The 20,123-nt window shown below is 42.0% G+C and overlaps 1 protein-coding gene across 1 annotated transcript in view; it reads right to left on the bottom strand.

The window, feature by feature from the left end:
* Positions 1 to 317: 317 nt before the first annotated feature.
* The window catches only part of MAGI1 (membrane associated guanylate kinase, WW and PDZ domain containing 1), a 503,504-nt gene continuing 483,698 nt past the window's right edge, over positions 318 to 20,123 (bottom strand). Inside the window, 8 exon segments of the mRNA XM_030568462.1 lie at positions 318 to 2,725; positions 6,184 to 6,322; positions 7,409 to 7,552; positions 8,377 to 8,437; positions 8,568 to 8,658; position 16,695; positions 18,213 to 18,382; positions 18,385 to 18,414. Coding sequence (XP_030424322.1) covers positions 2,001 to 2,725; positions 6,184 to 6,322; positions 7,409 to 7,552; positions 8,377 to 8,437; positions 8,568 to 8,658; position 16,695; positions 18,213 to 18,382; positions 18,385 to 18,414 — 1,361 coding nt within the window. The 3' untranslated portion in view covers positions 318 to 2,000.

Raw genomic sequence — 20,123 nt, 5'->3', positions numbered from 1 at the left:
TTCTTTGTTGCTACATCATATACATTGTGTCTGTTCCAAGGAAAGAAGCTTGTACTGGGTAAGTCCACGTCTACTTATACTAATGTTATGTATAAACCCAATAATTCAAATAAAGCTATGAACAATGTAGTATGTAGATATGCATAGTGTTTTATAAAAAAGATTGGCCCACATACTGCTTTTTCATCAAGACAGAAAAGAGCATTATGTCTCTAGCACATTGCAAGAAATGATGATTGAAGAACAGACTGCATACAAGTGCTGAATAATACACGAGCAGGCCCACCATGAAGAAAGAAATGAGATCCAAACCAACAAAAGCTTTAGAATTACTTATATAGTCTCCCATTTGAAAACAGCTTTACATACCTGATTCAGTTTACATTAAAATATATTCCCATGAATCAATTTGTTCCATTTTCAGAAATATAAACACTTATCACATTCCTGACAGCTAAATTTCATCATAATTCTCTTTTATACAAGAAAAAGGCAACAGTTTTATTTTTTTTCCAACAGGCTCTATTAATTACAATTTAAACTCTGTACACACGATTGGCCATCTTCTCTTTTTTTGTTGTTGTTGTTTTTTTTTTACAGTACCATGGCAACAACAGTGATAGACTTGCAATGTTTTTGTGTTCGTATGGAAAATGTGGAACAGTATACATGTATACACCAATGCACTGTAAAAAGCAGCAGTTTACTTTAGTGGTCCAACAGTAATGGCAAACCTTTTGGCTCAGCTAGGCAGTAATCCATTAAAATCTTATCCAATACTACAGCAGACTTACCACACAACTTGCAAACTTAAAAATACAGCTTTGAAACTTGCATTTTTTTCCTTTTGCTGCTGTTTGTAGATTCTAAATTACAGCATAACCAGCATCTAGGCTTTCACAACCAGACCCTTCTTCTGATTGCCTCTGTCCTTATGTGCCTCTGACAGGTCTCTCATTTTTTCGTCTCAGTAGGAATGAACCAGTAAAATAAAACTTGAATCTATCTATCTATCTATGTATAGACACAAAGATTTCCAATTTGGCAAAATACGAAAAGCCCACGGGTTTAGCCTGAGCAGAAGGAATAAATCTGCCCTGTGAAGCGACAGCTCATTCCCCTCAAACTTCACTGTCTTTACCCCAGTATCCCAATGCACTACTCTTCTGCAAGGCAGACCAAACAATACTGGACAGGCTCAGATTTCTGTCCATATACTTCCAGTAGTTGAGTAGGGCTCCGGGGGCACATTCTTAACGGAATATCGTAAGTGTTGCTGAGATTAGCGAGAGAGATTGAGAGTCAACCTTTGTGTGTTACACAGATATGGCCGCTACCAGTCTTTTGCCTTCACACATCCTTGAGAGGGGGCCTAAATGTACAAACTGCTCATGGAACAAACGATAAATTCCTTATCATAAGTCATCTTGTGCTGTGTGGGTTTTTGTATAAATATCCTTCATTGAAACAACAGTCTCTTCAAACAGTTCTTGTCGTTTTAGGAACTTTTTTTTTTTTTTTTTTTCCCTTTTTTCATTCCTTCAGCAGGAGTTCTCCAATCCAATTGATATGCACATTTTAATTCCTTCTTTACCCTTTATAAAAAAAAATCCTCTAACTATCTTATATTATTGGCTGTCCCCATTTAATTATGGGAGAGAAGGGGAAGTGGCCTGATAGAGGAATTAATCTCAAGAAATCTACAGAATATGCAGAAACAAAATTTGTATAATCCTTTAGGACCATTTGGCAAGTAACTTAAAGAAAAATACACTTAAAAATACTTTCTTTAATATTATACATCAGGCACAACATTTTGTATATATTTTTGTTATAAGATTTCATCTGCGTAAAACGTTTGTTGCTATTCATAGGATCAGCAGGTATCTGATATTTCATCATATAAGAAACTAAGATAATTTCAGCTTTATTACCCTCTTCTTAGAGCCTTCAGCACTATATAAAGGCTGGAATGTGGCTCTGTGCATCAGATGAGTACCTCAGATGCTGAGATCAGTGCTGCACTCTTTGTAGGGTTTCCTTCTCTGTTCAGGGGGGTGTCTTTTGTTGGTATCATATTTCAAACTGTGTTCTTCCCTCTCTCTGTGGCTGACTCGCTCATCCTTGATCCTTTTGTCTGGTGACCTCTCCCTTCTTCCGTCAGTTGACTTTGCCCTCCGTTCAGGTGAGCTCTCTCTTCTCTTCTCTGGTGATTTTCTTTGATCCATTAGTCTTTCAAGTGACCTCCTTCGCCTGCTTGGCGACCCATCCCTTCTGTGAGTTGGTGACCTTTCTCTTCGCCTTTCGGGAGAAAGGTCTCTCCTTCTCTCATGTCTCTCCCTCCTCTCCAAAGTATTGTCAGCACTTCTTGTCCCTTCCCTCCTTTTTTCAGGAGATTTCATTTTTTGTCCATTTACCACCGTTCTCTCTGGTTGTCTATCTCGTCTCCTTCCTGGTGACCTGTCCTTTTTTCTACCTGTTACACTATCATTGTTTTGAGAAGTTCCATTCCAAGTGTGGTGTTCATTGGATTGTCTGCTAAACTCTCTGCTGCCTTTTGGATCTTTAACATATATCCGCTTGTCCCCATGTTGTGATGATTTGTGAAGATCTGGTGGATAACTGGACTCCAATGATGGGTGTTGTCGTCGGTCAGATGGCACGTTTTTCATTTCCGATATATTTTGTGAACCTGTGGCGGGACTGTTCCTGTCACTGCTGGGGTCTGGAAGAAAAACAACAACAGCAAATTGTTTGGTACAAATGGCTTATTCCAGTTCTGACACCATTTATGATTCTTCAGACTTCATTAGTGCCAAAAGCAAACAACTGTTAAAGCAGTCAGCAGAAGACTAACTGAAGCATTTGTTAATTTAAGTGTAACTGCAAACAGTGAGATTAGTATTGGTGCTTCTCTTTATTAGCTCTATTTTAGTCCAAGCGGCTCTCATCTTTATGCTCGGCGCATCATGGGAGATTTTATATTTTCCCTCGATCCAATTTATAATGCTTAGATTAAAATAAGTGGTTTCTACTGAAAAAAAGGAAGGTTTGCAGTTTTTAAAAGGATGTTGCTCCCAAAAAGAAGGGCCTTTTAGGAAATGATTATCACTTTTTAAAATTATTTTTAAAGAAATGCCTTCTTAGAAAGAGTTATAGTCTGTGTGACGTTTCATTAAATGACTACAAGTATAAAATAATATAACTGATCGGTATGGTTTGAACCTATAGCACCGTATTTTAATGAGACTATAAATTATGTAATTTCCATTTTTCAAGAACTTCAAATGTGTTACTAAATCTCATTTAGTCCTATTACATTATGAAATAGTAGTGGGATAGTTTTGCTTTCACCACAATTTAAATGACAATAGAAGTTATGATCTTTTCTTATTAAAAAAATGGAAAGATATTCTAATACATAGGATGAGTTTGATTTAACACCTAATTCTCCTGTTAATTATTTCACTGCCATAAAACAGATCTGAACGACCTTCATACGCCAAATTGCAAAGCAAAGAAGCTGTGCTGCTGCTAAGCTAAAATTACTCACATCATTCGTAACTGATGCGTATGAATGATTTATTACATTTATGGCAAAACATTGAAGTAGTTGCACTGACTCAATGCGAGATGCAGATTTTTTACTTTTTTTTTTTTTTTTTTTTTTTAAAGAACTCTGCTAATGTTAAATAAGTACTTAGCACACGTCCTGAATTCCAGTGTGGAGAGTCATCTACTTTAAGTACAGTAGATGGTCTTGATGACAATGACTGAAGAGCTAACAAACCACTTTGCAATCCAGAATCTTTTTTCCCCACTCTCCCACAACACACATGCTAAATACTCAAAAGTTTCCTTTTTCTTGTGTGCAAGCTCTTTTATTTAAACTTCTCTCATCAATTTTTTTTGTGCACGGGCCATTATTTTTATGAGTTACGGATGAAAAACACTGTGGCAACGCATGGGAGTTTATTTGGTTTGATTTTTAAATTCTAGGTGTGGAAGGACCACCCCATTTTTCCACAGCTTTTTTGTAATCTGGCTATTGCACAAGGTAAGAGCAAGGCTTCAAACATGTTTGGGTAGTGTACTTACAATTCAAAGAACACGGGGGGCTCAGAATGAATTGCTGTACATATAAAAATATAGCAAAGCGGAAAGCAATATGAGGGAATTAGGCCACAGCACAGAAACACCTAATATTGATTTTAGCTACAAACCGTAGTTTGATTATGGCCCGTAAGGTAGAAGCAAGGCTCCCCGAGCTTGTCATTTCTCATACATGCAGCGATATTAGGAGGTATCATCGCTGAGGAAGGAAGAGCCCAGCACCAAGAAAAGTAAGAGAGAGAGAAAGAGAAAAGTAGAAAATTTAGATTCCCCGTAACAAAAATGAAAGAAAAAATATCTACATATTTTATCTTAGGATAAAGAAAGTTTATTTTTCCAGTATGATTGTCTAGGCATCACCCAAGAGTAAGGCTGCAAAGATGACAGTTGTTATTATAGTGACATAATTAGACATCTAAAAGGTGATTCAGTAACCCAGACAACGGATGCATCAATTTTAAAAGACAGTTGGGACAGCGACACAGAATGTCATAGAAAAACCATTAACAATCAAACACCAACAAAAAAATAAAGTCCACCAAAGACCACAACATTAAAAATAAGTACAAAGCTCATTACAAAAATATACAGCCTCAGATAGGAGCACTTTCCAATCAATTCTGAAAGATACTGGAACTTCACATTATTCAAGTAATCACTTGCGAATGAAGAAATTAAGCCCAAAATGTTACAAATGTGTATGCGTGTAAATATATATATATATATATAATGTGTGTGTGTGTGTGTGTGTGTATTTAATTATTTATAACAAGTGCAGCCGCTGCATGTTAAATACTTGCTTGAAAACTATATATTTAGCAGTTTAATGTATTATTAGCCAAAACAAAACTAGTATTGGATTTTCAGCCTCAGTGCAGCAGACATATGCTTTAAGAAGTGAAGCTCGCAATTTACAGGACATTTACGACGTCTAGCATATGATACAGTACTGTAGATTGAAAGGAGTAGGAAAAGACAAAAGTAGAAAAAACATTACATAATTTCAGTTCTATTGTTCAACCTTCTGGTGGGCAGTTTATATTACATGGTACAGTAAATTAAAAAACCTAGTTCATGAATTGTGCGGAATGTTGTTTTTTGTTTTGTTTTTAGGTAATGTAGTGAAAGACTTAGAACTTACTGACACAACAAAATCCCAGATAAGGGGGAAAAAAGTATAAAGAACATCCCTTCAAATATCAGTTTCTATAGAAACTTCAAAGAACTTTGGTTGGGAGTAGCCCTACATTGAGGGCATAGTTTTCAAAAATTATCTAAAATAAATAAGGCATAATAATAATATTAAACAGAACACTATGCTAAGCCACTCACTACTCTCACTAATCAGCTCCAACAGACAGGTATAGAAAAGGACTTCTACTGCAAACATCAACAGAAAAGGAAAAGTAGCACCTTTCCCTCAAGACAGGTTCTAGAAACCTTTTCATAACCTCCTAACCTTTTCAGAATTTACAAATTAATGACCTGATACCAACAGATATTTTAAGAGGGGAAAAGGACCCGGAAGGGCCAAATTCACCTATTTTTGCATAAACGTTTTGAAATAACTTTATAAATATTTACATATTAGCTGAAGGCAAAACCCATTAGCTTTCTTGCATTCATGCCCAAGGATACAGAAAAACTAAGGAAAAAGCCCAACAATAAATTACTGATTCAAAATAATTCAGGATTCCCTTTTTTTTTATTTGGTATTGATTAGAGGAAGAGAGTTATTTTGAGATAATTCAACTGCTGAGAGAAAGTTTGGCACAGCTCAGTAAAACTCCTTGTTTGGTTGGACAAGACAATACGGTTTTTGGTTCTGATCACCAAAAATACTGCTTTGATGGTCTTGCCTTACACACTGTGCCCAAGTCCGTGGAAGCAAGCAAAGGATGAAACGTGTAGAAAATTCAGCACAAGCGAGGCAATTAACCATATGTTGCAAAGGTTGGCAAGACACTGGTGAGAAAGGAAAACAAAAAGCATCCCTGCTTCAGCTCTTGAGACAAATCATTCATGGAGTGATGCCAGGAAAGAAAGGAATGTTTTCATAGTTTGACCCACCATATTCTGGTACAGAGCCATCTCCACGTTTCAGAAACAGGCGGACTCTGCGGCCACCATTTTTAATCAGTTCAATGGCACGAGCATGCTTCATGTTCTTGGTAGTTTCCCCATTGATCTCTAGAATTTCATCACCAATCTGTCAACATGACGAAAGAGCAGAATCTAGGATTAAAATCAGGCCTTCAGCAGAAGAATGAGTATATCACTTAAGGGAACATAGTATTTAACATATTGGTTTATGTCTAGGAACTTTTCTCACTTGAATGTACATGCATGGCCTGAGTCAGTTAGCCTAGTTTAGAAATTCAAGAACTGATCAGGAAAGGAAAACAAAGATTGTGGAATAGACCATTGGCACTTTGGCTACAGTGGAACTATGTTGAGTTACATCAGCTATCTGGTGCTATAGGTTTACCCTTTAAAAAAATCTTTCTAAATATTAACATTTCTTACATTACTTTTTGGAAGAAGAGAATACACTGGTTGTACAGGTATTAAACAAACAGCATCACAGGTGTGCATGCTGTCTGCAGACCTAAAAAAAAAATGAAAGACCTCTTCTCTGAGAACCTCTCAGTCAATCCCATGAAGATTTTTGCATATGCTTAATTGCTGGAATGAATGGGACTGCTGACAACCTACAGTTAAATTAGACCTACCACAGCAAGGTATTGCACACACAGGGTCGGTAGAGGTAGCACGTGACATCCTGGGTTACAACAGTGACAAATTATGCAATACTTTAGTAACTCACTAGTGAGTGCATGTTATGCAGGCTCCTCTCAGTACCTCACCCGTAGAGCATTTAAGTCTGTTACATGCCCAGCTAGGAAATTTGAGCTCAAACTGTAGCAGCTCATACTTTCAGCTCTAGAGGTTCCTGGTTCAGTTGCCAGTGTGTTGGCCAAGATGGCAGCTTATCACACTTTCTTTCATGCATGACCTTGCTACATATTTTGAAGAAAACTGAAACATTAACATATGGGGATAATGTCTTGTGTAAGGGCTGCAATTTGGTCAGCAACTGATGAGCTTCAAAAGACGGGGGTCAAATAGAAGCCAACATATGGAGCAAGTGCAGCTTCTGACAGAAGCGAGCTACGGACAGGTTGTTAAGCAAGATAACAGAGATTAAAAGGAGCTACTGCCTTTTTCTCATGTCTTTTCATTTTGTTGCAAATAGATTCCCCCCTGCTGTCCCCAACTCTCTTTTTGTACTTACCCTCATCTTTCCACACCTCTCAGCTGGACCATCCTCAGCCAACCGCAATACATAGAGATCCATATTATACTCTCGGCCACCTCGCAGGCTAAAGCCAAATCCTTTGGATCCTCTTTCCAGTTCAACGGTGTAAAAATCTTGGTCCTGCTGGAGGGAAGACAATTTGTACAGAACTGAACAAGAAGTTGAACTCTGTACTGTTGCCGGGCCTGGCAAATATTAACAATGGACACTAAATCGTCCTAATAAAATATATATCTACATACAAGACAAAGGCTTCTCGTTGCTCCTAAAGACCCAAACTGTGATTCAAAGGTGTTTGTTAATGGTCTGCAAAGAGCTGTTTGGTCCCCTGGTGCTAACTACTCCTTCTTGTTAGACGCTGGCACATTCTATTCAAGACTACTGAAAAGGCATGCAATTCTTCTCTCTACAGCAGAGGAATTGCTGTATTACCACAAAGATGCTTAGCAATCAGTAATGAGAATGGTTATCACTGCAGTTGCCAGTGGGAGGGGAAGTATCCATGAGATAATCTCTCTGTTATTAGCTGTGGCCAATACTATGATAAACCCAAAGAACCCATGCTATATCCCTCTTATCAAACTTTGATTTCTTTTCTCTTTTGTCCTCTGAATCTGTCATTTGGTGCACAGTAACACCTTCAGGCTAGCCTCCTCAGAGAACACACTCCAGTAAACAAACACATAAATTATTACTGTCTTAACATATTTAGTTGTCTTTGTTTTTAATTCTGATGCAGCTCTGTGTTTGAAGTGTTTGTCATATGAAACAACATCAACGCATATCAAACTCTAATCAGTGATCCCTCTTTCGCAGACAAACTGGAGGAGGGAATCTAGCCTCACAAGAGAAATTTCTAGGGAGAACACTTTAAGCACAACCCTTGAGCAGACTGGAACCACATTTGCATGGTCATCCAAGCAAATCAGAAAGACATCCCTTACCTGTGCTGCTGGAGGCGGTTTGAAATCAAACTGGGATTCCTGTTTTGGTTTTGTGTTGTTCCTGTTGAAATGAATGAGACAGAGGAAGAGCGGGGGGGATAAAAAAACAATTCATGGGAAATGAAGATGACTCAGAAGTAACCAAAGAAATAGCACCATCAACATGCTCGCCTCAAAGAAAATTAGCTGACCTGGGCTCCTGGAGTATCTGCTGAGGAGTATGTGTGGTTGTAATCGTAGCAATTTTTTCAGCGTTGGTCAATAAAGTAGCATTGGAGGATTCTGTAAAACAAAATGGTGTTTCTTGTGAGAAAAGATCTTAAATCAGATAATTCATTCAGAGACAAATCTATGCTTTGCAATGGGATTTCACTGGGAAGTATCAAACACATTTTTAAGAATGTGCCTGAGAGGGAAACGCTCTGGCTCATCTTTAATAAACCCAGCAATTGAAAGGAGAATTTTGTTACTAGGTAGCGATTAAGTATTTATCTCAACACACACTGTGCAATGATTGCCCCAAACCCCTTAAATATATAGAAAGCCTTTGATAAAGAAAATAATATAGGAAAATAAAGATGATAGAATTTCTCTCAGCTTTCTATAAATGCAGCCACATGCAACAGCACTGCACCTATACATCTGCAAGGGCTTTTAACCAAAAGTTGCACATTGGAATTTTACATGAGGTTGACAGTCCTCTTTGCTTGACTTTTCTAGTGGTTGCCTTAGATACAGAAGATTCCACTACAGCCTAACCCTGTGATCCTTATAACAGGAAGTCTTTTAAACACTAACGTGTCACTGCTGTTACTGTATTCTGTGCGCTTTCAATAACAAAGAAAATTCTTGAATGTTCAAGACATTATCTCTAACTCCATTACCAGTGAAAAATCAAGAGGTTGGGGATGGGACACCTGAATCAGAAATAACTGGTAAATGTAAATTGTGTACAGCAAGATGTCCCACTAAAGTAATGAATTTTATATTTTTATGTAAATTGGATTTACTCTCCAGTAACCAAATTTCATTAGCATTTTCATTAATCTCAAGGAAATTCTGAGAGCAGTAATTGTGAAAAGGCACACAAGTAAATCAGAAAAATATTCAGGAAGTTTGGGCTAGATGTGTTCCATTATCAACCTCGCTATTGAGAGCTAACGTTAATCTTTTTTTAAAGTATAGGCTAATTAAGGATCATGGAATGTTTTGTTGCTTGATCAGCAACACATATGCCAAATCTTAATTACTTCAAAAGTCAGAAGAGCATTTGGGTTATTTTTTATAGAAACACTAAAATAGTCCATAAACCACAATGTAGTCAATACTGTCTCCATCTGAATCTGTACCTTTAAAGTTTTTGTTATGGGATATACCGAATAAAGGCCTAATCTAAAATTTATTGATGACATTGGCAGTTTTCTATTGATTTAACACATTGGACGTGATCAAAAACATGTCTCCACATCTCTCTCTAATATTTAACCAATTGTGCTGTTCAAAAACTTATTGTTCATTAAAATACGGTCTATTGCACATTCTATGCTCAGTGTAATACATTCCCTTGGAGTGGCGTAACTTGTACCAGACACACACAAAAACTGAAGGTGAGATTTCCAAAGTCCTCAGCATTGGTCGAACTCTGCTCTAAGGGAAGCACAGAACTGGAAGGGACCTCAAGAGTCCAGTCCCCTGCACTCACGACAGGACTAAGTACTGTTTAGCCCATCCCTGACAGATGTTTTGGGTTTTATGGGGTTTTACACTGACTTCAATAGGAGCAGTTAGGTCAATTGTGATCCAACCCAATACCCTGATCTGAATGCCCACTAATTTTCTGGGAGGAAGGGCTGGAGTCTGAGCCCATTTTGGGAAGAGGCTTGGAATATGAATTTTGCAAGTGGAAGAAAAGATAGATTTGCAGCTAAGTCATAAAAATGAGAGACTTGGTTCCTATTTTCTGCGCTGCTACAGATTTTCTTAATAGCTTTGGGCCAGACACAAACGAGAAAGACTGGGGGCAAAAAAGGAGCCATACACTCAGATACAAATACACTTGAAGCACGGTGAGTGTTTGGAATCTGGATCGAAATTAGGCCCTTTGCAATGTTACGTGTCCATGATCACAGATCCTATGCATTCTCTGTAAGTGTATGTTATACTGAGCCTTACTGAAAGTGGGATGGACAGCTTTAGAAACTATAGGATGCACTCTGAATTCACTATTGACGAAAGTTAAGGGATGAGCTCAAGAAACACTCGTACACAGAGAGAAATTCCCTCCTATCTACACGATTACAGTCACCAGTAAGTGAAAAGGACTTGAAAATCTTTCAACTCCTCCTTGCTTGGCCATTTTGGAAAGCGCTCACTTGGAAGTCTGCAGAAGTGAGTATTTTCGAGGAAAAGGCATCTTTAAAGTGGTTCTAATAGATGGAACCAGTTGTACACTCTGAAAGATGACATTTGATATTTATGTTTATATGAGAGCAAGTGCTGAGAGTTTCAATGACATTTGATTGGGAAATCACAACAAATTAATATAGCCACCATTTACGATTGTTATGATTTCTGAAGCTAATCTAAACAAACACGTTGAGCACAGAAATCACCAAAAGCACTGGGAACACATGATATTCAATACAAATGGAAGCCTGTTCCCTGTAGTCAAGAGCAGTGATAACTGTTGATTCAATGAATACAGCAGTAATATCTAGGATTACCTTTACAGAAAATCTCGGTCTTAAAAAGACTTCTCCCCTACTGTAGGTAGTTATTGTCTTACCAATAATAAATACAGAGTACTTATATACTAAGTTCCCCATAAGCTGCAAGGCCATGCAGCAGCATATTTAGCACCATGCAGGTGCTCAGGAAACCCGCCCAGCTGGGACCAGCTGCGGCCGCGGAGGGGCGTCCCAGACCTGCCGCAGCCGGGCTTCCCCTCCCCCGACCCGTACCCAGGCCTGGCCTGGACCTGCTGCGGCCGAGGGAGGGGAGCCTTTCCCCCCAGCCCAGGTGCTGTTGTGGGGAGACAGAGCAGGGGAGTCTCTCTCCCGCCATAGCCCCGGGAGCACCCTCCTGCACTCCAAACCCCTCATCCCTGGCCATACCCCAGAGCCTGGATCCCCTGCACCCCAACCCTCTGCCGCAGCCCTGAGCCCCTCATCCCCAGCCCCACCCTGGAGCCCTCCCCCCCACACACCTCAACCCTCTGCCGCAGCCCTGAGCCCCTCATCCCCAGCCCCACTCTGGAGCCCTCCCCCCCACACACCTCAACCCTCTGCCCAGCCCTGAGCCCCTCATCCCCAGCCCCACTCTGGAGCCCTCCCCCCCACACACCTCAACCCTCTGCCCCAGCCCTGAGCCCCTCATCCCCAGCCCCACCCTGGAGCCCTCACCCCCCCCCACCTCAACCCTCTGCAGCCCTGAGCCCCTCCCCAGCCCCACCCTGGAGCCCTCCCCCCCCCACACACACCTCAACCCTCTGCCGCAGCCTGAGCCCCTCATCCCAGCCCCACCCTGGAGCCCCCCCCCACCTCAACCCTCTGCCCCAGCCCTGAGCCCCTCATCCCCAGCCCCACCCTGGAGCCCTCCCCCCCACACACCTCAACCCTCTGCCCCAGCCCTGAGCCCCTCATCCCCAGCCCCACCTGGAGCCCTCCCCCCCCACACACCTCAACCCTCTGCCCCAGCCCTGAGCCCCTCATCCCCAGCCCACCTGGAGCCCTCCCCCCCCCCCACCTCAACCCTCTGCCGCAGCCCTGAGCCCCTCATCCCCAGCCCCACCCTGGAGCCCCCCCCCACCTCAACCCTCTGCCGCAGCCCTGAGCCCCTCATCCCCAGCCCCACCCTGGAGCCCCCCCCCCCCACACAACCCTCTGCCCAGCCCTGAGCCCCTCATCCCCAGCCCCACCCTGGAGCCCTCCCCCCCCACACCTCAACCCTCTGCCCAGCCCTGAGCCCCATCCCCAGCCCCACCCTGGAGCCCTCCCCCCCCCACCTCAACCCTCTGCCCAGCCCTGAGCCCCTCATCCCCAGCCCCACCCTGGAGCCCTCACCCCCCCCACACACCTCAACCCTCTGCCCCAGCCCTGAGCCCCTCATCCCCGGATCGCCCCCTGGAGCTTCACAACACCATCTAACCATTCCGCTGCTGCACCCCACTCCCACCCTGGATCCCCCCACCTCAACCCTCTGCCGCAGCCCTCCCCTCATCCCCAGCCCCACCTTGGAGCCCTCACCCCCCCACACACACCTCAACCTCGTCCCAGCCCTGAGCCCTCATCCCCAGCCCCACCTTGGAGCCCTCACCCCCCCACACACCTCAACCCTCTGTCCCAGCTCTGAGCCCCTCATCCCCAGCCCCACCCGGAGCCCTCCCCCCCAACACCTCAACCCCTCTGCCCCCTCCCTGAGCCCCTCATCCCCAGCCCCCTCTGGAGCCCCTCACCACCCCCCCCCACACTCAACCCTGTCCCAGCTCTAGAGCCCCCTCCAACACTCCAGACCCCTTGGCCCCGCCCCCACACCACATGATTTTATTATGTGCACTAATATGGAGGTGATGTGTCACACATCTCCTCCGTATTGGTGCACATAAAATCCATTCCACACGTGTGGGGAAAATTAGAGAACACTGCTTAAAGCGTGATTTTTATCCAAGGCATATCCTCCCCTTGCTGGCAAGGTGAAGGCCACTGAATACCCGGAGGTATTCTTAGAAATCATTAGCATGAATGCAGTGGGCGTGGGTAACAATACCAGTGAACAGTGAGAGTCTAGCACGGACCCTGGGTATCATTGAGCTCGCGATCCCGCTCTGAGGCCTATGCTGCATTGGCATCACTTCTAGCGTTACCTGCACTAGCTGGATTCACACTAGCTCAGGTCGGCGAGCCCATGAACAGCTTCTGCTGTGTAGACATATCCCACGTCGTTCTAAAAATGGCATACCTCCCCCGGCTGGATGGGAGGCCTGAGGGCTATTTTCATTCCTCTGAAGGGCTACAATCTGAAGTAACCCTGATCTAACATGGCTGAGCTTATTGATTATGTTAACCTTGTCTGCACTGACTCTCAGTTTGCTAATGAACTTTCATTCAGAGATTCATCAATGTTAAGGTAAGAAGGGACCATTATGAACATCTAGTCTGACTTCCTGTATAAACACAGGCCAGAGAATTTCATCCAGCAATTCCTGCCCCAGGCCTTCATTGTTTCTGGTTGAGCTAGAGCTTTAGAGAGACATTCAAACTTGATGTAAAGAATTTGAGTCACACAGAATCCACCAAGTCATTAGGTAAGTTGTTCCAATGATTAATTATCTTCACTTTTAAAAAATGTGTAGGTATGTTAAAAATTCTAGTCTGAATTTGACTAGCTTCGGCTTTAAGTCCAAGTTAACACCAAACAAATAAAACCGCTGGTTCTCCAATCACTCTAAGGTCTTCTTTCCTGCCTGGACTTGTTTGCATTACACTTCTGTCTTCTAGTATTTCCCCTGGTGACTTCGAGGGAAGTTCCCTATAATGCCAGGTTGCATTAATGGAAGGCATGTGCCTCAACTAGAAGAAGAGTGATTTGAAGATGATGGCTGGAAGTTTTTTCTGGAAGTGTATCTAATGCTGGGATTGTATTTTATTGCATTGGTTTATTTATTTTAAACTATAGGACACCTCGTAACAGATGTCCCTTTCCCCAATAACTGAGTGGGTGTGGTTTGAGAGAGGCTGAGGAAAGTAAAGTAAAACGAACTGTACTGTTGGGGGTGATGCTGTCTGGAGCCAGCCAGCCAGCCTCTGCGCAGAACACACACTCCTGCTTGTGGGCACTGATGCATTAAAGAACTGTTGTTTATTTAAGACAACATGGTCTGTCTAATTCACTTGCGCATCCCTGAGGCTACAATCTGCTCCCAAAATAAACTGTTTCTAAATTGTACTGAATTCAAACAGCATAAAAGCCACATATACCTTCCACTGCCTTTTGGTATGACATGGAGACTGGGTACAAACAGAATACAATAACCTTGTTCCTTAGGAGGTCAAGCGAAGAATACCAAGTAGATCAACAATACATCTTAGGTACTGATGACATTCTATGACACGGTTTTGAGTCTATTTTAGACCATACTAGCATAAGAGTTAGTAATTGTCAACAGATGTGCAGTATTTTTACTAACTTTTTATAAAAAGACTCAAGATACAAGGCGAGCATCCTCTCTGAATAATTTCTACTGCCCTCCCTGCTTTGAAATGAGAAGAGACATCTATCTAATTGACTTAAAGGTTGTCTAGTTTTACTAATTTCTGTAAGAACCACTATATCAGTTGCTAAAAGGCTGTTTGCAAATTTTTACAGATCTCCTCAAATCACCTTTAAGAACAGAGATTGCTCTCTCAACTGCCACCATCAGAAAGCTTTGCTAAGTCAAGCTAACTCAACAGGTACCAACCAACACTTCAAGTTCAGGCTCAGGGATGAAACAGACAGACATTGCTTCCAGTTTTGTTCTCATACAAACTTATTCCCCATGTACTAAACATTTCCCCCTAACCTGTAAAGATTTATGCATACGACTGGCTGGATATACTGTAGCAGTCCCACTGCCTTCTCAGCCAGTTTCAGTGGGAGTACTCAGGAAGGTGTAAAGTTAAGACCATGCAGGATCAGGGCTTAAATTAGTAAAGATCAAAATAACTATCTAAATATGGGTCAAATTCTGCCCTTGGATAGATATGTGCAACTCCCATGGACCTCAATAGGCACTATACAAGTATTTATGAGACAGAACTTATCTACATATATACATACATACAGATGCTTTTTAATCATTTCTTGGCTTGGACACTAGTGCACCTCGGTCCCTCTTATTCTCTGCCCATAGTGCAGCGTAGTATAGTCTCCCCTGTGGGCTGTGATACTTTGGTCTCATTTTCGTTGCTGGGCTCAGTGTGCAGGCGCTGGATGTTGTTGGTGGCCTGTGATATCCAGGGTGGTCAGACTAGATGGGCTTGTTGGCCCTTCTGGCCTTAAACTGTAGGACTCTCTCAGAGGCCCTAGGATCACACAGTAAAAATAACTTTAAAAAGTTTTCATTTCATTAGTAAGTGATGCCAACACTTGTGATCTTCTCATGATCTTTGGCTGCGGAGAAAAGCTTGAAAATATGACCCCTAAAGGCTCCAGATCCAGAAGGCAGATGAAAAGAACCCAACATGGATTTTTTAAAAAACCTCATGATTTTATAGCAAATGCAAATCTCTCCTTTTTGGGGGTGGTGGGGAGGAGAGGGGCTGCACCATGACTGTTGAATGCTTGCTGAGTAAAACTGACAAATTACCTTGAACTGCAAAGTGAAAGTTAAACAAAGGCCTGAATTCTGCAGTGACACCAGTGTAAAGATCATTCCCTTCTTACTTGGCACTCCTTTGTCTTTCTTTCCTTTCAGCGTGGAAAGCCTTCAGCACAGCCTTAGCTGTGCATTGCCTGCGCGTCTTTCTCCCCAGCTTAACTAGCATTAACATGGTATATTGTGTCTCCCATAATCCTCTTATGTGTGTTTGGGTGCACATGGCTGGCATGTTTCCGACACACACACACTGACTGGCTGAGTACGTGTGTGGTAGAGGAAATCCTCTCTTACTTGAAGATGCTTAAACCATTCAAGATTTTTATAACTCAGATGTCAACGTCTCTCAATTTTTATTCCGTTGCCGGAACAAGGTAATGAACCACTTTTCTCTAGGTCTCTATTCAACATTGGCACATACAGGCCAGTTCAGAGTCCAGCCTATCTGATTTATAGTCATTTCATTATTCACGAATACTCAATTCACTGGAAGCTGCAGAGGATCACACAGAGTTTGACCTGCTGCATAGCAATATAAGGAAAAAGCCCTGAAATGTACATAATATCTCTTCCTAAATATAAGTGGTTTATAAAGACAGATATGTTCTGGTCTTCATCAGTTTACTGTAACTACAAGCACTGTAATCAGGCTTCTGGGTAAGGCATGAATTTATGGTTCGAGGTTGTGCTGTCAAAGGAGTTTTGGAGTATGTCTACACTGCAAAGAAAACCTGTGGTGCTGAGTCTGAGGTGCGGTATGGCTAAAAAGAGCAGTTTAGACATTCCAGTGGAGTTGGGAGCCTCCCGGTTCTGAAATCTGTAAGAGCGGGGAGGGTCTTGGAAGCTAGGGTCCAGCCCAATAGGGAACACCTGCTCAGCTATTTTTAGCCCTGCAGCCCGAGCACTCTGACCTGGGCTGAGGACATTTCGGTGCTATGGGTTTTTCTTTGCACTGTAGACATACCCTTAGAGAATTAGGCACCACTGAATTTTTCCACTGGAAACTGGACATGTGACTCCTTTATGCTCCTTTGAAAATCTCTGGCTCAATTCATAATTTCTCTCCAGCTCTCTAAAAATATTCACTGCCATAAACTGTCTGTTCCATAGATACAGAGTTCAACATAGCTTGTGTGATAGACACCGAAGCGTAAGTGACAGCACAATGTTTCCAGTCAGACTGTGGAGTGAAAAAAACCTCATGTTAATAGTTTTCATTGCAATGGGCTATCTTATTTGAGCCAATATTCCCTTAATTGCACTCTTTCTCCATTTAATTGAGTTTTCTGGACTGCAAATAATATATTGCATGATTCTCAAAACGCTCATTAGAATTGAATCAGGACGTCAAATATTATAAACATTGATTCAGCTTGACATGAACAGGAGGAGAATTTAGACCGCAGCCCCAATCCAGAGCATACAATTTACTGTGAATCAATAAAATATAAGGGATTCAGAACCATAATGATTTATCCTACTATAGAAATATCCCTAACATTATGCCTTGTTCTTAATGGTAGGTCAGGGATAGGTTTGGGAAAGTTTTTCCCAATTCAATCCTAGGGCTTGGCTGCGTGAACACTTAGTTTGCAGCAACCAGGGGTGTGTAACTCTACCCCATGCACAGTGTGTGTAGATCCTGCTGTCTCTCACTAACAGTTCCTTAGCCCCTAGCTGGGTACATTTACACCACAGCTTGCCACAAACTAAGCGTTTTGTGTTGCTAAGGCCCCGGGCACGGTGCACATCCATTCATTGTTTTTAACCAGCTATGACCAGGGCTAGCCCCAGCTATCAGCCACATTAAGTAATTCCCAGGACAATAAAATTTCGGGGCAATGAAACCCCATCTAGGCGTCACTCCTGAAGCAATAGTTGTGAGCACCTCAAGAAACCAAAATCACTGAGCCAACGCATTTCAAACTGCACTGAGATAATTCCTAAAGCATCGTGCCCCGAATAAAAACAAAGCTTCTTTCAAACGGCTTAAATCGTGACAATGTGTTGATCCCTTTCTGTGATCTCTTTTGCATATAGCCTGCTTGTGTATATGTAAAACCTCAGGGACTCCATGCCTACAGGGCATGAATCCTCTCCCAAATTTTCTAACGCAGCATTATCACTGCAAAAATCAAATAAAGTTTCAAAATCCACAAAGATGTGGGTCTCATTTACGGAAGGTAGTTATAAAGAGACAGTTGAATGAATGCAGGAGGAGGGGATTTTAATTTCTGACCAGACTTTGGCACCTCGTGGGTTTTTTTTTTGTTTGTTTTTTTAAAAAAGCTGATTTCCAGTATAGGAAGGGGAGCAGGGCAGGAGAGACATGGTTGTATGATGGTGGCACAACTTCTTAATGCTAACTCCCAGTCTGGTGGGTTGAGAATGGAAACCTGCCACGTCTGTGCAACTCAAAGTGACATGAAAAGCCAAAGAGAAATAAAACATTTGATAAGACAGAAATGAGCATATACTTTACCATCCCTGGAATGATGCGCAGACTAAACAGTGTTTCCTGCTTCTTTAATTAAGTGACGATATCTGAATGCGATTTGTTGGTGATGGAACATCCATTAACAGCCAAGATCCGGTCTCCTACTTTCAGCTTGCCACAGCGGTCTGCAGGGCTCCCCTCAATTATCCGACCTATTTGTGAGGCATGCCCACACATGCATTTCCTGCTTTTGTATTGGTTTGTTTTTGTTTTTAATTGTTTACATACATGGGACAGCGGTGAAGGGGCGAAAAGGAGAAAAAGGGTTTGAAAGGGGAAAAGAGAAGTTAAGGGTTAATTAATTAATGCATCAAGCAAAAGTTATTAAAGGATAGCATTGCTGCCACTGTTCAAAACATTGGCATCAACTATACGAGTGCAAAGTGCTTCACCTGAACGGTTACAAGAATGTGTTTCATATAGTTAGATAGCTAATCCACCAAAACTCTGACCAGTGATTTGGTTACAAATGGTGGGATTTTTGAGGAGACTATACTGCACTCAGCAGTCCAAAAATAACCTGACTGAGGTTTTATTTTTGTACTGCAACCTTGAAACTGCTGGTAGAAAACACAACCTTGCTGCTTGTAGATTACATCAGTCAGCATCTCTCGTCTTTATCTCAGCCAGCTGCTGTTCAAGCTTCTGCCAATGTTTTGTTTCTTTCTCAATTTAGAAAGATAATCACTCCTATGCCTGTAAGGAGTGTGACTCCCCTTTTAACCACAGAGATCTATTCTATCAATGCTGCACGGGTAAGCAATAGGCATTGTTTCTTCCATAGTGAACAAAGGAAGCACTAGGCAAGGCGCAGGACCACTAGAGATGGGCCAAGCCTGACATACCTGACCTGCTCGATACCACCAACCTCCTCATAATCATTTGTTAACTCTTCCCATTTTATGATCTTAAAGGGCATAGGGTTGTGGGTGGGGAAGGGGGAAGACAGGAGGGAAATGAGGCACTCCTGATTTAAATAGCTCTAAAACCACAGGCAGAACAATCCAAATATCTAAGAGAGAGGACACAGCAAGAGCATTTTGTGAGGAATGCATTACAGACTCAGAAATGTCTTCCCACAGCACACAATCACTTGACCTTGTGAGCACCACTGAAATCAATGTGATTGGAGGATACTCAACATCTTGTAGAACTGAGGCTACAGGAGACAGAATTCAGGTCAAACCAACCATCTAGCTTCTGAAACTGCAGACAAGCCCAGACATGCAACATGTGATAAGTGGAGCATGAGGACTGTGAGGCACTCAGTGACAACTCTGTACTGGAATACATTCATCCCCCAAAAGGCAGTTCTGCATATATGCTGTAATCATTTATTTTATTAGTAGTTTTAGAGATATATGCGGCTACATAGGTTACAGTACCAAAAAGACCATAAAGAAGAAAGGGCTAAAAAAACGGGGGGATATGACAAGGTGGGAAATGAACGCTGATCACCAGCAGTAAGGATTATTATAAATGGGATGGTATTCTCAATAGTGAGCAAATTCCTCTCTCATACAGACAATCACTGGACTGCTCATTTCAATGTATGTTTTGTGGGCATTTAAAATCAGAAATTCAGTTTTCAGTCTACCCTATTTACTGATCATCAGATGACTGAGCTCAGATGACCAAGGAAGCTTTTGAATCAGTTTTGGCCCATCTCTGAAGACCCAACCCATTTGAGAGGTCCAAAAAACTACACGTACAAGGCAAGCACTGCATAGCTCAGGACAAGCATCTCATGCAGAATATTAGGAAACAGTTCAGTGTACTCAAAAATTCAAGGAAAAGTCAAAGGTCAAAACATATCACTGTGAAAACTCTACAGAAATTATATAACAGCAGCTTTCATTTTGCTAACATTTCTGGTGCAAGTAACAACTTTTTACA

The sequence above is a fragment of the Gopherus evgoodei genome, chromosome 7, assembly GCF_007399415.2.
Source record: "Gopherus evgoodei ecotype Sinaloan lineage chromosome 7, rGopEvg1_v1.p, whole genome shotgun sequence".
Lineage (NCBI taxonomy): Eukaryota > Metazoa > Chordata > Testudines > Testudinidae > Gopherus > Gopherus evgoodei.
The sequence above is the reverse complement of the archived record's forward strand: the minus strand, read 5'-3'. Positions and strand labels throughout refer to the sequence as shown.